At 39.7% G+C, this 22,266-nt stretch overlaps 2 protein-coding genes across 7 annotated transcripts in view; both read right to left on the bottom strand.

Moving 5' to 3' along the window:
- LOC120573105 overlaps positions 1-7,835 on the bottom strand; it is an 86,499-nt gene extending 78,664 nt beyond the window's left edge. For 2 of the 6 annotated variants that reach the window (XM_039822559.1, XM_039822562.1), the window contains exons 1-2: positions 6,186-6,274; positions 4,908-5,078 (exon numbers count right to left, since the gene is read on the bottom strand). In XM_039822559.1, the coding sequence (XP_039678493.1) occupies positions 4,908-5,078; positions 6,186-6,273 (259 nt within the window). In that variant the 5' untranslated portion in view covers position 6,274. Of the gene's footprint in view, positions 1-4,263; positions 4,562-4,718; positions 5,079-6,185; positions 6,275-7,681 lie in introns of those variants that run through there. The other 4 variants (XM_039822571.1, XM_039822572.1, XM_039822556.1 and 1 more) reach the window with 4 other exon arrangements.
- A 2,386-nt stretch (positions 7,836-10,221) lies between these two features.
- The window catches only part of LOC120573104, a 75,738-nt gene continuing 63,693 nt past the window's right edge, over positions 10,222-22,266 (bottom strand). Inside the window, exon 3 of the mRNA XM_039822555.1 lies at positions 10,222-11,327. Within this exon, the coding sequence (XP_039678489.1) occupies positions 11,110-11,327 (218 nt within the window). The 3' untranslated portion in view covers positions 10,222-11,109. The remainder of the gene's footprint in view (positions 11,328-22,266) is intronic.

Genomic DNA, 22,266 nt, shown 5'->3' with positions numbered 1-22,266 from the left:
CATGTCTCTTCATGTCCTGCAGCGATCCCAGCTGTGTCTCCTGCCAACACATTCTCACTCCCATCTGGTAAAATATGGCCGCTTGGTCAGGTGCTTTTGTCGTTATTGACGCTAAAAGTCTCCTTTAGCAGAATGCACTAATCAGCATTTAAATCTGAAATCTGATAACATGGGGAGTTGTCTTGTTGATTAGAGTCATACATACAAAAATTATTTTATTATGTCTCCACATTAAATTAGGATTCACTACAAATGTGTTATTGTTCACGGAAAATCAACAGGTGGAAAATCTCCAACAAATCAAATAGACATGGTTTACAAAGAACATTAACATGAAAACACAACAAAAACACGTAATAATCTGCTGCCATAACCCTATAGTTTATAAACATTGTGCCCATATATGATGTTTACAACAACAGGGCAGATATTAATGCAACACAGCCGCATGCTTCTGACGGGAATGTCAGTCAAGGTGCTTTTCTACGTCAGCAGACGATGCAACACGAGGGAATCAACTTTCAGTTATCACAACTAAACGGTCTCCAGCTGGAACAGGAGATGGATCGAACTGGAAATTGGCAAAGAAAGCAAGAAAAACATACAGTATGCAGAAAAAAATACAGAACATAATTGATAAATAGTTAAAAGAATAGGAAAATAAGATACAAAATGTTGGCAATAAACAGCTTGTAACAGAGCATACAGTATGAATGAAATTAAAAGGACAGTCTTTCTAGAACTGCATTAAAACAGAACAAGAGCATTATATTTTCTCACTCTCACTAATTAAAAAGCAGCTTCAAATGAAATGAACAAAAATCTGGATTTCTGTTCTGGTATGAAGAGAACTTCTCTTGTGTATTTTACTCCTGTGTTTCTGCGTCCCCCCCCCCAGCCTCGTGAGACCGTCCTGATCTCGCGAGCTCCAGTGTTTTACTCGCAGACCAGTCTGGCATCTTGAGGTAGAGAAAATTTGGAGCCGTTCGCCAAACGACCGACCAATCAGCGTTGGTTTTGAGGCGGGTTTAGGTGTGACGCAATGAGACAGCAGGCAGCGCTAATCTGTATTGTTACCCAAGAAATGAAAACCGGCAGCTGATTGGACAAACGCGTCACATGGGTTTGTTTTCCCCGGAAATTCAAAGCCAGACTGTCATGGCAGCCGTTCAGAATACGATCTCATATTGTACTAAAACAGTTCACTGAAACATGTTTCTGAGAACCTTTTAAGCGAGAAATAGGCCGTGCAGTTGCTGAATCTGTCTTCCTTTCAGCTCAACAAAGGTCAGTTTAAAAGATTTTCGTCAGATTATGAGAGACTCTAGTCACGCTCATTCCGCTCGCATTTCCGGGTGAGTCCCGACTGCCCTGCCGGCCACTGAACATGTCAGGTCGGCCAAAATGAACGCCGACAGCCCCCCAGACTGACGACTGCGCAGGACACACCGAACAGATTCACGTCACTGACCTCGCCAGACTGTCCCACGGCCGATAATGAGCTAAATGTGTTCCCGGCTATAAACAACATGGCAGCTTCCACGGATGAGATGAGCGTAGCTATCGCGCAAGTTTTATCCAAATTAGAAAGTATTCCTTCGTTGAAAGAAGAGCAAAAAACGGCACTGGAGGCTTTTCTCAGAGGAAAAGATGTTTTTGCTCTTCTCCCAACTGGTTTCGGCAAGAGTTTGATCTGATTGGTTGATGTGTCTATCACCAACTACAGGTGGTGATAGACAGATGGTTTATCCCATCAGCTAACCAGGATTTTCGCCCCTTTCCCAAAAGTTCTCCAACAGAAAGTTCCCAGATTGATTTGCCGAGCAAATGCAAAGCAATCCATCTGGTGGAGTCAGGTTAGGAAAGTGGATGTTTAACCAAAAATACCACAAAAAAGTTTCTGATCCTTTTTGTTTTACTGAATGTTGATTTTAGTCTGGAGGATTTATCCTTTGGAGCCATTAGGATTATTATCATGCTCAAAAGCTTCATTGATCTTTTCTATAATGTGAAAATATACCTTGCTATTTTGTCCTTTTGACATCGTCTGCTGTTTTTGTGCAGCTTTATTTTCATATCAATGACCTCTTAGTGTTAAATTATTAGTTGCATTACTACGTGAATGGGAGTCTTGAAGTGGAATAAAAAGTACATGTAAAAAAAAAAAAAAAAGACCCGATTTCTTTCTCCCATTCATGGTTCCAATTCAACAAATCATTCAGATGCTCAATATGATCAATTAGAGCTGCAACATTATCAGATATCCAAAAAAAAAAAAAAAAAACTAACTTTTTTTAAACTTTATTTAGTCCAAATCTTCCAGTTATTGCGGACTCTTCAAGTTGAACATCTACAGTTTTTAAAGCGAGGTATTGAAATACAAAATGTGGCAAGGGAGGTGGCGCTAGGGGAGGAGCCGCCACCAGAGTCCAACTAACCGACAACGCCACCTGGGGACTTCCACCCCAAGATATGTTTATTTCTACTTCAAGCACCCCAGTTACACAAAAGGCTAAACTTGTTCACTAACTGAAGTAAGACAGAGACGTGGTTACAAAAGAAATATTAATTTATTAATGGATAATTTATGACTGGAAGTGCCTGTAAAAGAGATGGTTAGAGAGAGAGAGAGAAAGAGAGAGAAAGAGAGAGAGAAAGAGAGAGAGAAAGAGAGAGAGAGAGATTTAACAATCCGGTTTCTTTTTAAAACAGATACACTCCCAGTTATGGCTTAAATTATCAAAGGAAGGGGTAAAAAGTGGGCAGAGGCCAGCTGTGGAGAGACAGTTTACTAAGGGTGTGTGCCGGGGGTAGACCAACTTACCCACCGCATGTGCCCACTGCAATAGATAGTCACTGCGAACCGGTTCACTGCAAATCGTGTCACCACAAATCGTGTCAACGTGCAGTTATCACTACAATCTGTGAAGGCAACCACACTAATGTGCCTAGTCTCCACCACAAGCTGGCTACTAGCTCCACTGCAAAGCAAAATAACAAAATAAAGAAAACAAACCACTTGATAAGCTAAAATACAAGCAAACCAAACAGGGGTGTCCTGGGGGAACTAACAAAGCTGTGCTAAAACGATTAAAATCCAAAAACAACTACAGTAAGGCAAAACAGCAGCTGACTACCTACAATTCAGACAGAAGATTACATTAATGACAAGTTTAAAAACAATGGTCAACAGGTGATAACATTTAGCTCAGGTAGTGATCATACCAGACTTACTACTTTAAGTTACATACCTTCACTCAAATGTACTCAGTAGGCTAAGAGGGAATTCATCACACCACTCCAGAATCCCTTCCAGGCCCAAACGGACAACAGTCAGGCAGGTAGCAGACTGCTGCAAAACATACATCTCAGTATTTAAAAACACCTTAAAAAGCATAAACTAACTTAACACAATCACCTACCTACCTAAAAGTCACAGAGATGGTCCCATGTGGCAACCAACAGGCAGAGACAAAGCCAAAAGGCAGCCATGATGATACAGGTGCTTTATTATTTTTATAGCTAATGAGGGGGTTTGGTCTGGGTGGAGCTAATTTGGTCTAATTAAGGTGTGTTCAAGAACCAACAGGGTGCAAAGCTTACTGCGCACACCACTACACAAAGGAAACATTTGGGTGTGAAAAATGAATCATATTATACGTCAGATGAAGCAAACATTTGAAACCTGTCAGATAACATCAGAGCAGAAGATCTCTCTGTTTAAAGATCCTGATCGTCTCAATGATCACAGCTGGAACCTGCAGACAGACACGGAGCATTTATTCTTAGTGAAGAGCTCCCTCTGCTGCTCTTCTTCATCAACACCAGAGTTAACTCCTCACAGCTTCACAATGACAGAGAGACAGGAAGTACCAGACAATCCTAAAACAGAACCGGTACATTTCAGGTAACTGAAGACCCTTCAGATCTGCAGAACACTTCAGTCACACTCAGGAAGTGTGTCATGAAATCTCTCTGACCTTCTGTTCACAATGTATACAGCTTTTACTTTAACACATCAAGCTTTAACCTTTTTCTGTTTGTAAAGTGCACTTTAAACTGAAGGCTTCATCACATATAATCCAGTCCATTTACATCCTGCAGGAGCAACTACATGATAGACAGGATTTAGAATAATATGAAAGGTCTCAGAGCTTAACAAAAGGTATATTTATCAAATATATATATATATATATATATATATACGCACATTTCAGATCTGTCTAATAAGTGACAGTTTCATAAAATAATGAACAAAAGAAAGGAAAGATGTGTTTTTTTATCAACTTTTACAGTTTGTGTGGGAGTTTCTTTACTATAAACATGAACTCTAACAGTTTTGTCTCATTACAGATGTTAACTCTATCCACTGATTCAACTGCTGAACTTTTTTTTTTATCTTATGTAACAGCTGGAAACAAAATCCACCAGGGGAGATACAGACAGAGTACAAACATTACAAGCCCGATTATTAAATAGCAGAATAGGAACATATCCCAACTCTCTGGTTGTGATGGACTTGTTGTGTTTGGTGTCTCAGGTTCAGGCCGATCCCTCGCTGCTGTAAAGAGACCAAACACATCTGGTTCATTCATGTGAAGGAAAACATTTTCCTAAAAGACAAAGAAGTGTAAGGATTGTGGAAGTTCAAAGTTTTCCTGTTATATATCTAAAAAGCTGCTGAATTGAAACTGAAAGAAAGTTCTGCATCAACTTACCAGTAACATGGAGCCAACATTTACCAGAGCTCCTCTCATTACTTGTGTGCACTTTACACTCATACAGTCCCGAGTCTTCAGTCCTGAGTCTGGACACATGAAGTCTGAGTCGTCCTTCTCTGAGGACGTCTTTGTCCCACTGGACTCGTCCTGCAAACTGTTCATCCTGAAACTCTGGGGCCTCAACTCCTTCATGGAGATAAAACAGGACTGAGGGTCTGAGATCAGTTAACAGTACACAGTAGATATAAAGAGAGTTGGAGGAAGTGTGAGGGTTGGTTGTGAAGGTCCACTCCAGTGTGATGTGGTGGTTCTCCTCTGCCTGATAGGAGGTCTGGGTCACATTCACTACTAATGTTCCTGTTGAGGAGACAGAGAGGGAAAGCACGGGCATCACTTTGATTTGAAATGTGCTGGGGACAGGGACGCATTAGGAAGTGCATTTTCAGAAGTGCTGGGTACAATGACGTAGCCTGGGTAAACCCTGACGAACTTCTGGCAAATTTGAGATTTGCTCTGCAAGTCACCGTGCGTTCATGGACATCGGAAAAACATTTTTCCGAGTGAAAACGTCACCATTCATGTCACTTCCTGTGGGAATCAGAGGTGGGAAACTCAGACTAGATTTTGATAACCGAGATTCCCAGTTGGTGACACGTTGTTGACAACTGACGTTTGATGGAGGCGACTTTGGTTCACTGAACATATTTCAATGACAATAAACGGTTTATTGTGGACAAATGCCTCTGCCAAGAAACATACACAGACATAATATGTTTAAAATTATTCATAAATAGGCCTATGTATAAAAAAAAACACATTATCCGTGTCTTTTCCCGTTCGTTGTCCTGCAGATAACACAAACACACACCTGTCCATGTGCTGTTTGGATGCTCGCATAAGAAAACAGCAGAAATCTTTTGTTATTGTGGCCTCCATGTTTTCACACACCTGATGCTCTCGGCTACGGCCAACTGATGGTGGCAGTCATGCAACAAGTTGTTATGCCAAACGCCGAATATAACAGAAGAAGAACACGCATCCCGACCATGTGAACGCTGCCAGTCGGAAAAACAACGTAACCAGGGGGGCGGTGCCTGTTATTCCGAGGTGGCATGAACGCAGCATCAGTCTGGCGAAGAGCCCATTCAAACCCATTTCCAATGTCCTCAAAATTGAGGCACCAACCGTTGAGGCGGGCTTTACACGACGAGGATAGCACAGCGAAGGCGAGCAGCTTTTTGTTTACATTCAACATGACGGCTACCAAAGCCGTGCTTCACGTGCTCGGCCATGAACAGCAGCCGGCAGGTCAGTCTGCCAAATGCCGATTTCATTCAGGTCAATACTACAATTAACTGACAACAGAAGTTATACGAGTTACAGTTCTCAAGGACGCCACACACACACCGACAGCACAGTCTCTTTTTCCTTTCTCTCAACTTCTCCGCCGTGTGTGGCCCATACCCGCTCGCGGTGTGAAGCGCGTGTCCGCGCTATGCTCGCACATGTAGGAAACCTCTAACCTGACTCCGCCAGATGGATTGCTTCGCATTTGCTCGGCATATCGATCTGGGAACTTTCCGTTGGAGAACTTTTTGGAAGGGGCGAAAATACTGGTTAGCTGATTGGATGAACCATCTGTCTATCACCTATGTTGGTGATAGACGGGCCAAATCAACCAATCAGATCCACGAAGCGTATGAAAATACAACCACAAGCCCGCCCCTGCTGCTGCAGGCAAAGCATAGCTCGTTAGCTCCTGCAAGCAAGCAACATGTCGGTAAAGGAGATTTGCCGTTTGTGTAACAAGAATTTAGGAATAAAAGGCCCCATTTCAGGTTTCTGGACCATATTCCAAAAGAAGGATCCAAGAGAAAAAAAGCATTAGCGAGTGGCTAACAGAATTGGGGCTACCGCTGTCTTAAAATACTGGTTAGCTGATTGGATAAACCATCTGTCTAAAACCAACGCTGATTGGCCCGGTCGTTTGGCTAACGGCTCCAAATTTTCTCTATCTGAAGATGCCAGACTGATCTGCGAGTGGAAAACTGGAGCTCGCGAGATCAGGACGGTCTCACGAGGCTAGGGAACCTCGTGAATTAACCTGCAACATGTCAGCTGTTTGGAAATTCTTCAGCGTGTGTGCAGAAGATAACAAGTTTGCAATATGCAACACCTGCAAGGAAAAAGTAGGGCGTGGAGAAATGACACCAAAAACCAAAATCACATTTTTTTAGTTGGATATTGGATGTGAAAAGCGTCACCCAGATCGTTGGTCTGATTGGTTGAAGGACTATCCAATTGCGCCCAGAGGCATTTGAGTGGCGTCCGTTGGTGACGCCCCTTTGGAAATGAACTGTCAATGAAGCTTTACCAGACCCACTCTCAGTTACAACTGAGAAGGGTCTGGTGTGAGCCAGGCTAACAATGACGCATTTGTTTTTTTTTTCCTCTTTCGCACGTCATGTTTTGAAAGACGCTGTGCTGTAGCTTACTACTGTAAATGAATAAAAATGTATATGAAAATGTGATGATGTCAGACATGTTTTATGAAGAAGAAGTTCTCAAAAAGCATTAGACATACTGTATGACCCACTATGTTCTGCTTCATGTATCCATGTAGCATGTTGACAATGTGACATGACTTGTCATCAGACTCAGAGATTGGAGCTACGAAAGGAAAATAGGCCTGGCCTACCATAGGCTACATGTTGAAGTTCAGTGTTCAAATGTGTGGCTATGCCTTTTGCTAATATTTTGATTTAATTCCCAGTACAGTTGACCATATCTACACACAACACAACTGCTCAGCTGACGTGCCGCACGTGACATGATGACATCACCCAATCATGTGCAATTCCCACTGACAACTTTAAACTCCATCTCCACATGTTTCTGTGGACACTTTAGTGATTCTTTGTTTAGTGTTAGTGGATAATAAAGTGAAGCTGTAAACTAACTAGAGACACAGGAGGTCAGGATGATGAGCAGCAGGATGCTGCAGATCATCTTCATCATCATCTTCATCATCTTCTCCCTGTGAGAGGAGACAGAGGTGAAGAGTCACAAACACATGAGCTCAGAGTTCACTTATTACAGGACAGAGAGAGGACATATACAGTCTGTTTACTCAGCTAATCCTGTTCATCATCCTGGTCACACACACAGCTAACATCAGTTTTATTGCAGTCAAATCAACATCAGTGAATCTGTTGGCTGATAAGTAGTAAGCGCTGCGCTGACAGGTTGATTATTTAGCTGTCAAGTGTGCTGCTCGGTTATCATCATGGCCACTCAAAAAAATAAGAAAGAATTCTAGGAAGGCATGTCAGTGTACACACTGTCGCAGTTTCAAGATTTCCCATAACCCATAGTAACCCTTCTATTTTATTTCTCTGGTGAAACTAAAATCATTTTTCTGAAATTCAGGTTGAATTTGACCCAGAACAACAGAACGTGCAGAAATGTGTTCCAACTGTAACCTACAAAAAAATCTAAATCTAGAAAATATTTTACATATTTAAACATGTTGTGCCACTTTAAGAAAAGGCATCACATTTCATATTAAAATAAAGTCTATCAACTAGACAGAAAAACACTTCTTCATCTCTGAGCTGTGGCGGAACTAGAAACACATAGACTCAGTAAACATTCCACCCTGTTCAGTTTCTCTTCTCTTATTTTCTCTTTCAGTTATGTTAACTAAACATGTGGAATATAATACACAATAACATCAAATGAACATAAGGGTTACAGAATAATCACTTCTAATTAACCAACTATCTTTTACACAAAACATAATTTTAACACTAATTGAAAATTAAATATATTAGACCAATAAATAACATTTGAGTGTGAAAAAGGGTAATGAGACTTCCTATATATAAAGCCTACTAAGCAGGTAGTACAGCTCATAAAGTTCTGTAATTACCGGGGGAGGTTTGAAAACAGACACATCCTGAGAAGAAGGCAGAAACACTGTTATTTTATGAATCAAACTAAAATAAGAACCCAAGATTAAAACCATAGACTGGAGCCAATATAAAGAACATTTTTTTATATTGGCTACAGTCTACGGTTTGTTACATCAAGTTAGGGTTAGTTTATCTGTGTTTTTTATACGTGTTGACATGTTAAACTCATGTTTGAGCTGCAGTAACGGAGCAGTGACTTCCATTTCAGACACTGATTAGAAAACTGATTCAAATTAGCTCCAAAATTTGCCTGAACTAGTGTTTTCATTCTTGAAACCAACTATGATGTACAAAAGAAAATATAAAAAAATCACACAAACAACCTTATATTCAGAACAACTCTTTACTAAATGTTTAAAGTCTCATAGAGAAGCTTTTTATGTGGATCAGGTTTCAGGATGATCTGTCTTCAATGAATCAAAACTGTTGTTGTTGAATTGTCTCTTTACTGAGAGAACCGACCACATTATTATCTGTTAACTTCTGGTCTAATCAACCAACCCTCACACACTAAATCTGTACAACAGGATTCATATCATGACAACACCAACATCAACAGATTCACACATTACCTTGTGTGTCTTCAGTCCTTTAAGATCCAAACCAGGAGACCAGAGTTGGTGAGTCTGATGCCTTTTCTCTAACACCAAGCTAGTATAAAGTCATGAGCAAAACCACAAACCACCCAACTGTGCAGCATGTCTTCGTATGAAGAGATGTCAGCAAACACGGACAGTAGAACATCGAGCAGTGGTGTTTATTTAGGACTTGAGCACCTACAGGGCGTCAACGAGACTCTGCCTCCTCAAGAGCAAACGTAGAGCAGCTACTTACTTCTCTTTACATTACATTACATGTCTATATATGTCAGAGGTAGCATGCCTCTGGAGCAACTAGGGTTTAAGTGTCTTGCTCAGGGACACATTTGTTGATGTATCGCTGTGGGAAATGAACCCAGGTCTCCCACACCAAAGGTATGTTTCATATCCACTGCGCCATCACCACCCACTCTCTCTTTTGGATTGTTCCACAGACGTAAAATAGATTTTATTGTTTAGCGTTGAGGGAAGTGCAAGTTTAGCGATACTTGGCTTGAAAAAAACTGAATTTAGGGCTCAGTTGATGTTGTGATAAAAGGTCTTAAATGTCATTCATAATGGTCTTAAAAAATGATAAAGTCTTAGATTGGACTTGGTGAAACCTGCAGAAACTCTGGGAGGGGCCCATAGAGAATACATTTCTACAGAATGTTGTGCTACGTCCCAGCTGACAGAATAAAGTGGCCTTTAATTTTGTTTTCATTTTTTTGATAAAGAAATTAAATGATGAAAATATTGAAAATGTAGTGAACATATTGCAAATGGAAACAAACAAAGCTAAATACTTATCTACTTTAGTAATTTATATTTTAAGTCTTTTTAGTTCCTGATCAGCTACACAACAGCCTGTACCCTGCCCACAAATTATGAGACTGAAAGAATAACATAGAAATATAACTGAAGAAATGGACATGATTAAAGACTAAGTTCAGAATCAGGAAAGGCTTTATTGCGAGGTAAGTAACATAAGATAATTGTCTTGGGGGACAGTTCATACATAAACATATAAAATGACCAATACATGTAAAAGAAACAATAACAGAACCAAACAATATTGGAGTTAACAATAAGAAAAGAAGGCTGAATGGTTTAGTGCAGGATGTGAACAGATGTTGAGGGAATGTGCAATAGTTCAGGAGAGATAGTTAATGCAATGGACAGGTTATAGTCCAGGATGTACGTTAATGTAACGTGTAACATCTAGGAGGGGTCTCAGCAGAGACGGTACGCTGCTGCCACCTCCAAGGACAAGGGCAGAGTGCAGCGTACCGTCTTTCATTTATACAACACAAGACTCTTAACCAGAGTCTCAGGTGATGAAGGTCAATAAAAAGCTGCAGGCAGACATGGAGCATTTCTTCTTCTAGTGAAGAGCTCCCTCTGCTGGAAGTAGCAGACAATAATAAAACAGTACCAGTACATTTCATTTTAAGGTTCAAATTACAAAAAGAAAAAGGTTAAAGCTCTATGTGTTACAGTAAACGCTGTATACAAAGTCTGTTAGAAGTTTAAATGAAAAAGGTTTTAAAAATTGCACATATGAGCCGTAGCCTGTGTGGAATACGAGGAGAGTATTTCAATATTCAGATCTGTCTAACAAGTTACAGACACAAATGATGGAGGAAACAATGGTCACTCAGTCACTTACTGAGGAATATAAAAGGAAAGATGTGTTTCCATCCACTTTTCAGTTGGTTTGTGTTTATTTTGCTGATGTGTGTGTGAAGCATCAGAGTTGTAACCTGACAGACAATGGGGAACTGGTATTTTCTGGGGCTCTGTGGTATGTAACTCGATTCTACCAGTTTAGTCTCATTATAGTTGTTGATTAAACTGTTTCCACTGATCCACCTGCTGAACTGTAACTTTTCTCTGAGTAGAAATCTTGATTTTTAAACAAAGACTGAAAAAACAGAAACAAAAACCGAGCAGAGCTGCTGTCAGTCCAGAGTAGAGACCGATCCTTCCCCGACTCTCTGGCTGTGGTGGACTTGTTGTGTTTGGTGTCTCAGGTTCAGGCCGATCCCTCGCTGCTGTAAAGAGACCAAACACATCTGTTTCATTCATGTGAAGAAAAAACATTTCACTAAAAGAAAAGGAAGTGTAAGGATCGTGGATTTTTTTTACTTTTAAATTCTCAGGTTTTTATTCATCCAAAACAAAAAGTTGCTGAATTGAACCTGTTATGGAAGTTCTTGTGAATCAACTTACCAGTGACATTGAGCCGACATTTACCAGAGCTACTCCCATAACTTGTGTGCACTCTACACACATACAGTCCTGAGTCTTCAGTCCTGAGTCTGGACACATGAAGTCTGAGTCGTCCTTCTCTGAGGACGTCTTTGTCCCACTGGACTCGTCCTGTAAACTGTTTATCCTGAAACTCTGGGGCCTCAACTCCTTCATGGAGATGAAACAGGACTGAGGGCCTGAAATGAGTGAACTTATTACAGTCGATAGAAAGAGAGTTGGAGGAACTGTGAGGTGTTGGTTGTGAAGGTCCACTCCAGTGTGATGTGTGGTTCTCCTCTGCCTGATAGGAGGTCTGGGTCACATTCACTACAAATGTTCCTGTTGAGGAGACAGAGAGGGAAAGTGAGGAGCAGACACACTGACAACTTTAAACTCCATCTCCACATGTTTCTGTGGACACTTTAGTGATTCTTTGTTTAGTGTTAGTGGATAATAAAGTGAAGCTGTAAACTAACCAGAGACACAGGAGGTCAGGATGATGAGCAGCAGGATGCTGCAGATCATCTTCTCCCTGTGAGAGGAGACAGAGGTGAAGAGTCACAAACACATGAGCTCAGAGTTCACAATCTCCAAATCAGAAGCAGCTTCTCTCCTCAGTAGTCTCATGTTAGATAAACACAAAAAATCAAAGCAGTAACACACAACCTCATGTTCATGTCAATCAGCATCTCTCCAGAACAATGCGTCATATGAAGTGAAACTGTAGCCCTATAGTATGTAAATGTACAGCAGGCTACATGTAAGGACGATCGTTAAGTTGCACTGTGCAAAGACTTCTGATATCGGGCATATTTATACAGCCATCCGTTCGAAGGCGGAGCTGGACCAGCGACCAAACGGCTCCCAGAATCAAAAAAGGAGATAGGCGTGTCGCGGTCTAGAGCGCGAGGGGGTAGCCATAGACAGTACTATATAGGGTGGAGCTCGGTCGCGAGTGACTGATTTGGTTCCAGTTTATATGCTATCGCCACTTCTACCGTCAGTAAGAAATCTACGAGCAGGAAGTTAGGACTGTATGATCTCGTTGTGGAACAGTCTTCATCCAGTCTCACCACCACTGCTGCTGCTGCTGGAGTCCAGCCGCTGTCTACCGGTCAGAGGCTCTGCCAGGATTGGATGTCTATCACGTTTTTATCCACTTTTGGGGGTTTTTAGTCATTGGAAGTGAACTTTAAGTTGTTTTTAAGGACTTGTCGTCTGCTGGTGTAGCACTCTTACCGATCAGGATTACTTTGATCTTATGATTTTAATGCTATCTGTTACTGTTTTTTAATATATTATATATATTATTATATATTTTGATATGCGCTGCTGTGTGTAGGACAGAAGAGACTCAGGGTGGGTGTTCCGCTGATGCTGTCCTCGTGATCATTTGATAAACTCTGCTTTCTAAACTCTTTCAGATATCCCAAACAGAAGCTGCAGGAACAAACTGATTGATTTGTTCAAACGACGTTCAAAGTTTATTAATTATACTCGATGACCTATTGGATTCTGATATAAAAGTTTAAGAAAATTTGTTCTGTTATTGCAACATTATTCCATTATAAATAAACAATAATAGTTATTAATAGTTAGTATTTATATGAAGTATATTGTCCAGGTGAATAAATGTGAATAATGTGTGCTTCAGTGTTGTCTCAAGACAACAGTTGAAACCCTTAAGTAGTGTGAGCTGATCCAGATAATAACTGATGGATTTATGACCCGGATTCATCTGCTGCTGTTAGAACTCTGAATATGTTTGTTATTGAAAACTCTGAAGACTTAAAAGGAAACAAGTCAGACTGGTGAAGCGTGTTTCTGTGTTGCGCACTTTATAAAAACTCACTTCCGCCTTTTCTCCTGATATCATACCGAACTAATATCCAGAAGAAGATAAAAACACTTTGTTCTGTCATTAATCAACTATAGGCTACTGGAAAATCAGAACAAGTCTGAAAATAAAAAAATAAAAATCCATAGCCCACCTGCACTTCGTTAGTGCTTTCTGATCAGCCGTGGGTTTTCCTCTCCGTGGGTGCTCACCGGTATACCTTTAACCCTTGTGTTGTCCTTCGGTCCCAGTGACCCGAAGGACAACACTAGAAGATACTTCCGTTTACTTTGTTGAGAATTGCTCTCTAAACAAGGGTTAATACAGCACCTTAGTTCTTGTTTGTACAGCATTTTGGTCAGCTTAAACTGTGTTTAAATGTGTTCTAGAAATAAACTTTACTTACTTACTTTACAAGAAACAGGGTTTAGAGAGCAATTCTCAACAAAGTAAAGGGAAGTACATAATCGTAGTGTGGTCCTTCGGTCACTGGGACCCGAAGGACCACACTAGGGGTAAAAAATAAAATAAAAAGTAGTCAAAAAAATGCATTTCAGAACCTTAGGAAGTGGACAGCGGCCGACACGAACACACACGCCTATTAACTGGATAATAAAGCCGTAAAGTAGGCTATCTTTCATCTCAGGACAGCGCCACTTCTCTCACACACAGATAGGATTGGAGATGAGAAGTTGAACTGACAGTAACCGTGATCAGCTTCGTGGGTGCTCGAGCTCCGGAGTACCGGCCCGGTACTATCGGAGGCTATCAGCCTGTTTGGGTTGAAATCAGAGGCTACTGCGGCCCGCCGTCCGGGCTGAGCAGAGGGAGGCTGCTCAGTCTGACCACACCAGGCCGCCGGATGGGGTTGATAACAACTTCCAATGTCTAACTATTATCAGACCACCGGCCCTCGCGGCCTCCAAACACTACCGGCCCACCGGGAAAAGTCCCGACTCTCCCGATTGCCACTCCGCTACTGAATGCAACAAACTGTTGGAGCTGCACTTCTTTGTTGCGCTCTTCTTGTTTCTCTATGAGGAAACCAGTGCTGTAGTCTACGTGATACGCAGTATACCCACTAAGAAAGCTCCAGGATGTCCATACCCACTTAAAATGCCCAATGACACGCAACAACATAGGCTACTTTCCATTATATTTTGGATACATTTTGAATTGTCATCTGTGTTTTTCTTCTTCATATAGGCTAAATAAAGGTATTTCTACCGTAAATTGGTGCATAAAAGTGTATCCGAATGCAGGAAATGGAGTCTTTGACGCTCAAAATATCCCTGGGGGAGGACACCCAGACCCCCCACTATGATATTTGAAGTATTTGATCTTAAAACTTCTTATGATTTTCCAGGAGATAATAAATAACAGGACAACGTGTTTTAATCCTGGATTTATTCTCTCGGGCAATATTTTTGTTTTCAGGACAAAGTGTAAAAGTATAATTTTGAGGTATTTACTTGACTTCCTGTCTCAGAGGGAAATCTACTTTACTTTCCTGTTTTTACTTTTTATGTGCAGTTTATTCTGAATATAAAAACGTATACAAAACATAAGAGTTGTTTTGTTATTAAACCACCTAACAGTAAACTGTCTAAATGTTTCTAAATGAGAGCATTTCTGTGATGCCAGTTTGTTACTGATCAGCCAACAGATACACTGATATTATATATATATATATATATATATATATATATATATATATATATATATATATATATATATATATATATGCAACAATATGTTTTCCCTTCTCTCAGAGTAACACCATGTGACAGAAACCCTGAAGACTGAAATGTTCCATATGTCCAGAGAATAAAAACTACAAGTCCAGATGTTCTGATTGGTGTCATTGCAGAGGTGCATTTGTAATAACTTGGGCTGAGTATTGATTCTTATTCTCGATGTTCTGATCTGATATTGATTCGATCAGGAGTATTTCAGTTATAAACCAATTTTATTTGATATGAAAGACTTTCAGAGACCAATCACTGTAGATTGCACAAGGAACCCTCTAATCTGCTGCAATATTAATCATTAAGAAGAACAAAGCAGTTACATAGAGACAGAAACATTGGACAACTTTCTTTAGTGCAGAGAGAGACATATACCTAAAGACATACATCTGTTTTTTTGCCTATCTTTTGAGCTTTATTTAGCCTGACATGGATTCCTTAAATCTTCTAGTTTCATTAGATACAAATATCTTCAGTCTAGGTTTCAAAAGGAGCCTCTTAAAAGATCCATCTCTGGATTTATGAATCAATATCGGATCATTCATAAAAGATTGATTTGAATCAGAAAATCGATGTGTTAACCCGATGAAGGACAGGATCAGCTGTTGTAATGACTGAATGAAGACAGACTACAGATGTTCTCTCTGATAATAGGACTCTTGTCCTCTGTCTCCTCTCACAGGGACCTCTGCTGACAGACGGCTCCTCTCCTTCTCTGGCGAGTAACGAAGACGCTTGGGGGAAATGTAATCAAGTAAAAGTGAAAGTTTCCAGAAATATAAATAATGAAGTACAGATACGTAAAAGTCTACTTAAGTACGGTAACAAAGTATTTGTACTTTGTTACATTACAACCCTGCTTAGTGGAGAAAGTTGCCCTACATTTGTTAAACTTGCCTATACAGCTGGGGATGCAAAACATGGATTTATTTTTTATTACGACCTGCTTGTAAAGGCTGGTAGCAATAACATCACCACTCATTTCAAATCTTTGTATTGTTAACCTGGAGGTCGGAGGGCCAGCTACACTTTAACATACTTCCAGAGAGAGAGAGAGAGAGAGAGAGAGAGAGACTGAACTAGTCTTTAGCATCTGTGTTTTAGACGCCAGCATTATTTTAGTTTGCCTTAAAGGTTCAGCTAAATGTAACACCTCCAGCATAAGTTTAAATCCTCCTTCAGGAGGACAGGAACTTCAGAGAGTTGGGATGACACAATAACACATGGTGGTTAAACTGTACTGCTGGTTCATTAAACTCTTCTGTGTAATTCATCAAAGTCTCCCGAACCTTCTTCACATATGTGATGAGTTGTCTCCTGAGTGTTTCCTTAACAAGATGGACGTCTCTCCATCAGAGCTGCTGTAGTGGGCCAACATGGGGCTGCTGCTATCATTTGGGTTCCTGCAGGCAGAGACAGACGGCCTCATTATATACCATCTGGGTATGTTGCTCAGAGATAGAACACTTCACTGTTAGCCTGTTACATAATGAGCTACTGGGATTTACAATCATAATAATAACTCAGTTTATCAATAAACAACTTGACTAAACTCACATTCAGAAGGCTGCAGAACAAAGGCCAGACACAACATGGACCAACCAGGACCAGGTCTGGTATATGTGCTGACAGGGTGATTGGGAAATGAGACCCAGGTGATCAGGATGAGGAGAGTCTGAGGACACCTGGTGGACAGGTGGACAATCTTCTTATTCTTCTGCTAAACACCTTTGACTCACCAAAGCACTTCTAACTTTATTGTTAACCACAAAAAATGAATATTGTTTTCTATAATGCAAAATATCCCTTGCTAGTATTTCCTGTGAATGTATTGTGTGACTGTTTTCATATATATAAACCTCTGAATGTTTAAATAAGTGGAATCAGTCAGTGAATGTGAGTCTATAAAAAAGGAAAAGTAGATTTTAAAAATGACATGTTTACTTTCTCCCATTCGTGGTTCCAATTCAACAAATCCTCAGAAGTTCAATATGATAATTTAGAGCTGCAACATTTTCAGATATCACAGCCAGCAAAATTTAAATTAACTTTATTTAGTTATTTATCAAAATTATCAAAAGATTCCTTAGGTTGAACGTCTTCATTTGTTAAAGTGATGAAATGAAATACATGAGAAACATTTCAGTGTGAGAGACAGGAAGTAACAGACCATAATACATAATACAATACAGTACCAGTACATTAAAGTGCACATTATAAAACAAAAAATGGTTAAAGCTCTATGAAGGCTTCATGACATCCTGCAGGAGTCAACTACATGACATAAAAACAAATGGATGTATTTTTTATGAAATTTTAAAGCTTTAAATGAAAAGATTGCACATATTAGCTACATCCTGCATCATATCGCACGTATTTCAATAAAGTGAACACAGCACATTTCAGATCTGTCTGATAAGTGATAGTTTGACCAAATAATAAACAGGAACATATTTCCTCCATTATTAATCAGTTGTGTAATATGATTCATGTCCACTCACTGAAGAATATAAAGGGAAGATTTGTTTGAATCAACTTTCAGTTTGTGAGAAACTAGTATTTTCTGTCTCTGTGGCATAACATTGAATTGTAACAGTTTTGTCTGATTAAAGTTTCTACTGATCTACTGATCCACCAGCTAACCTGTAACTACTACTAGGAGTCAACGACATGATAGACAGGATATAAAAACAAGTGGATATGTTTTGTTATGAAAACTTTAAAAGCTTTAAATGAAGAAATTGCACATATAAGCTGCAGCCTGTGTTGTATACTAGGTATTTCAATAAAGTGAACACAGCACATTTCAGATCTGTCTCTAACAGTTTTTTCTGATTAAAGTTTCCTCCGATGATGATCTGTAACTTTTCTCTGAGTAGAAATCTTGATTTGTAGACAAAAGGCTGAAAAAACAGAAACAACCAGCCAGCAAAGCTGATGTATGCATGTATTATAGTCTTATCCTTATTACTCTATATGTAATAATATTATCATTAATTAGAGAACATATAGTATTTCAAGTCGTCTGTGAGTCATGAAGGAAAATGTAAAATATGTTACTATTGCTCCGGTCTCCCCTAACAGTTTGACCAGACATCCCTTAAAAATAATGAGAGCATTGTTTTCCTCCATAATTATTTTTGTATATCAGTTCTGTAATTAGACTTTTATATCATGAATGTGTTTCAGTCATCACCTTTTACAGGTTGTTTGTGTTCATTTTGCTGATTTTCATGTGTGTGAAACATCAACATCGCTATGGTTACCTGCTGTTATATTACCTGCCAATGAGAAACTAGTATTTTCTTTGTGTCTGTGATATAAACAGTTCATTCTAACAGTTTTGTCTCATTTGTTAATGATTAAACTCTGATTCAACAGCTGCTGATCTGTAACTGATATTCGCCAGATGGGAATCTTGTTCTCTCTGCATTCTTCTCTTTCTGAACAAACAGAAACAACCAGCCAGCAGAGCTGCTGCTGTCAGTCCCAGTCCACAGTAGAGACCGATCCTTCCCCGACTCTCTGGTTGTGGTGGACTTGTTGTGTTTGGTGGACTTGTTGTGTTTGATGTCTCAGGTTCAGGTCGATCCTCGCTGCTGTAAAGAGACCAAACACATCTGGTTCAATCATGTGAAGGAAAACATTTCACTAAAAGAGAAAGAAGTGTAAGGATCGTTGAGTTACACAGTACTTTTTCTCAGGTTCTTATTTATGTAAAAGCTGCTGAATTGGGGTGTTGTTGGCCCGACAACAACCCCTCTTAACTGTTATATAATCACAACATCTCAGAGCCTGAAGTGAGCTATTGCTTTTATAAAACAGTCATCAAGTACGGCATTATGAAAGTTAGTCACATTTCAATTTAAATACATTTTTATTTATAAAAAATCATGTTCACAATGAAATCTAAGCTCTCCTGGGCTGGCTGCCTGCCTCAGACATACTGAGAGTGCTATAGAGCATACATGCACCCTGTACTTTTACGTCCAGAAGGTCGGCTAAAGCTAGCGTTTTCAACTTGAGGATTTCAACATATCCTCGATCTCCTGTGGACTCACGTTGAGGGTGTGCTGCTGACATAAAGCTTGATTTCTGTCTTACCATGGTCCCACCACTGCTAAAACCAACCTTCCTCTTTATAAAACCATGCCAGAAATAAATAAGGACCTCTCTAAATGTTTTATCAAATGTTAAGACTTGAATTAATACCAATATGCGCTTTTGGGTTTCACATTTCTAATAAAAACATTACAAAAAAGCAAAGAATGATCAGTTAAACCAGCAGGAAAGACATTAAACACTTTTAAAAAAATAAAATGATGCTTAAAACAATAAATACGATCTAATCTGGCTGATAGATCCTACTGCGCTCTGAGGTGGGACCATGTGTACTGTCTGCAGTTTGTGTATGCATCCTCCTCCATACATCCACCAGGCCATGGGCGGAGGATAGCTGCTTCAGGGCATGCTGGGAAGCTGGATGCGGCTCTGCATGGTTGTGATCTAAAGATGCATTTTCAGTACAGTTAAAATCCATTTAAAACATCACTAACTTTTGGGAAAAAAAACAGCTTCTTCTCTGTGCCGATTGTTGGAGCATACACATTGAAACTTGAACTGTGAAGAGAAAGCTCCTAGACCAGATATCTGTGGTCTGGATGTCATCGGTGACCTCTGACCCAAAGATGTGTCACCACGTCAGATGGGGGATATCATTTTGGAAAATCTTAACATTTTAGCTCACGGGGATTTCAGAGGTCCAGTTTGTGTCTTCTCTGCAACAGAAAGCCAGTATAGAGTTAATGAGCACATCCAAACACCAAACACATCAGGCAGCAGCTGTGGGAGGGAAAGGCTTGAGCGTGTAGTGTAAGGCTGAGTTAGATGACTCCTCCCCAATCCGTGGCCAGGAGCGAAGCAGTCCCATGTACTCAAATTTCCATAATGTCACAGGACAAAAAGTGACAGGACAAAGTTCCTGTTTTTGTCTGTTTTCTCAGCAACAGAGCCACAGAGCCACACCGCAGCTTCTTTTTATAGCTGCTGAGGGTTCATTGAGGATTGTTTATGTATGTGTGACTTTGAGAAAGAAGAAGTAATACTGGGGATATATCTTTAGAAGTCAGATGAGAGACATATGAAAAAGTGACAGAAGACACTTTATCTGCAACACTGAAAGAAGTAAAACAAATTTGTTTTAAGAGACTTATTGGCCTAAACTACCAGAAAATTAGCTTATTCAGCCATTCTGCAATAGTTAAAATCTGTTGGAATCAGTTAGAAAAAGACTTATTGTCTTCCAGAAACGAGCCAGATGTCAGGGAAACCTAAACAGGTTCTTACTGGTCTCACATTGTGAGAAGGTCAAGTGAGACAACTATTTTGTACATTATTTTGTGTTTGCATCTCTTTAACAGTTTTGCAGTGTCCATATGTGTTTACTTTCTTGTCTTGTTTAGTGGTTATCTGTTTAGCATGGTTTGTTTTATTGGGTTGCATAAGCGGCAAAATGGGTAGCTACAAGTATTTAGTTTTAAAGGTTTATTTCACCCAAATACTACTTTTGTCCAAATTCTTAGAGTTTTAAAGGTTAATAGAACCAAAAACTACTTTATGTCAAACTACTTAATTTGAAAAGGGGTTTTCCAACCAGACACTTGTTTTTTGTCACACAACTCAACTTGGTTGCTAAGAGCTGCATTTTGGGCAGTTTGTAATTAGCTGATTAGTTCATTAACAGGTCAAATAAAGATTTATTAATTTAATTAATTAAGAAACAATAATACCAATAACAATAGATTAAACAGATTCCACAACCAAACCTCTACATGTATTATGATGTTGGTCTCGCTACAGATTCAGGGAATCTCTACAGCTGTATGATAAGAGGCTGTTTAGTTTAACATTGTATCAACATTAACTGAAGGACACACACTGAGTTGAAAGCATTTCATTCATCAGTTTGATTAGTTTTGCACATTTTGGAGACACATCATGAAAAACTAAGAAGAAAGAAACTTGATTTAACATTACATGAAGCCCTAAATGGATCATTTTATGTTAAATGTCACTTGATCAGAGCTCCGTGAGCGGTCGGTCGTATCAGCAGCTGGAAGTCAGCTGGTAGTTGAGTTTAGCCAACAATAGGTTCCTGGTAGCCGGCTGCAGGGGCGTGGCTGTTGAATTTAGTGAACGTCACGTGGCGACAAAACAAAACAACTAGTTAAGTTAAGGTTTGGATTAAAACACTCCAGAGGAACAAACATGCATTTTGCGGGTGAAAGTTCTTTTGTTTTCTCCAGAAATCAAACTATGTTTTTATTTTCTCCAGAAATCAAACTATGTTTTTATTTTCTGCCAGTCAATGAGAATGTACAATTTTTCATGTATATCATACCGGTTTAGTAAGTAATTGTAAGAGTTTGTCTATTTCATGATGTAATTCACGCACCTGCTCACCTCTAAGTTTTCTCCTTCTAATGTTTAACGAAATGTTTTTATTGTTACTTTGAATATCAAGACACAGAGCGCAGAGAGCTACCAGGAGAAATAACAATAATCATCTAAAAGAAAACTGAAACTAGTAGGCCTGCACTGTAAGCTATTCGTCCATTCCCCGACTCTCTGGTTGTGTGGTAACTTTATTCAGTTATAAAATTCAAACTGAATAAAGTTTTGTGTGGTTGTCGACTTCCTGTCAACCACAACTCTTCTGTTGACTTCCTGTGTTTGGTGTCAGGTTCAGGCCGATCCCTCACTGCTGTAAAGAGACCAAACGCATCTGTTTCCTCCATGACACCTGTACCGTCCCGAGTCTTCAGTCCTGAGTCTGGCCACATGAAGTCTGAGTCGTCCTTCTCTGAGGACGTCTTTGTCCCACTGGACTTGGACTGAATGGCCTGTACGGTTTGATTGGTCGTAGTTTTTACAGAATTAGGCTACAGCAGTTAATGTGACAGATGATGCATAATTTTTTATACTCCTTTTTCAGAGACCATAAGTTATTATTAGCTGTCGGGGTATCAATTTGACAGACCTACAGTATCATGTTTACTGTAACTTAATTGGATGAGAGAAGCGAAACCTTCACGAAAAGAAAACGTTTGTTGACAACCACACGTTTGACAGAGAAGTCACAGTTTCGTTCAGTGA

Source organism: Perca fluviatilis, chromosome 14, assembly GCF_010015445.1.
Source record: "Perca fluviatilis chromosome 14, GENO_Pfluv_1.0, whole genome shotgun sequence".
Taxonomy (NCBI): Eukaryota; Metazoa; Chordata; class Actinopteri; order Perciformes; family Percidae; genus Perca; species Perca fluviatilis.
This window is presented reverse-complemented; position numbering and strand designations above follow the sequence as displayed.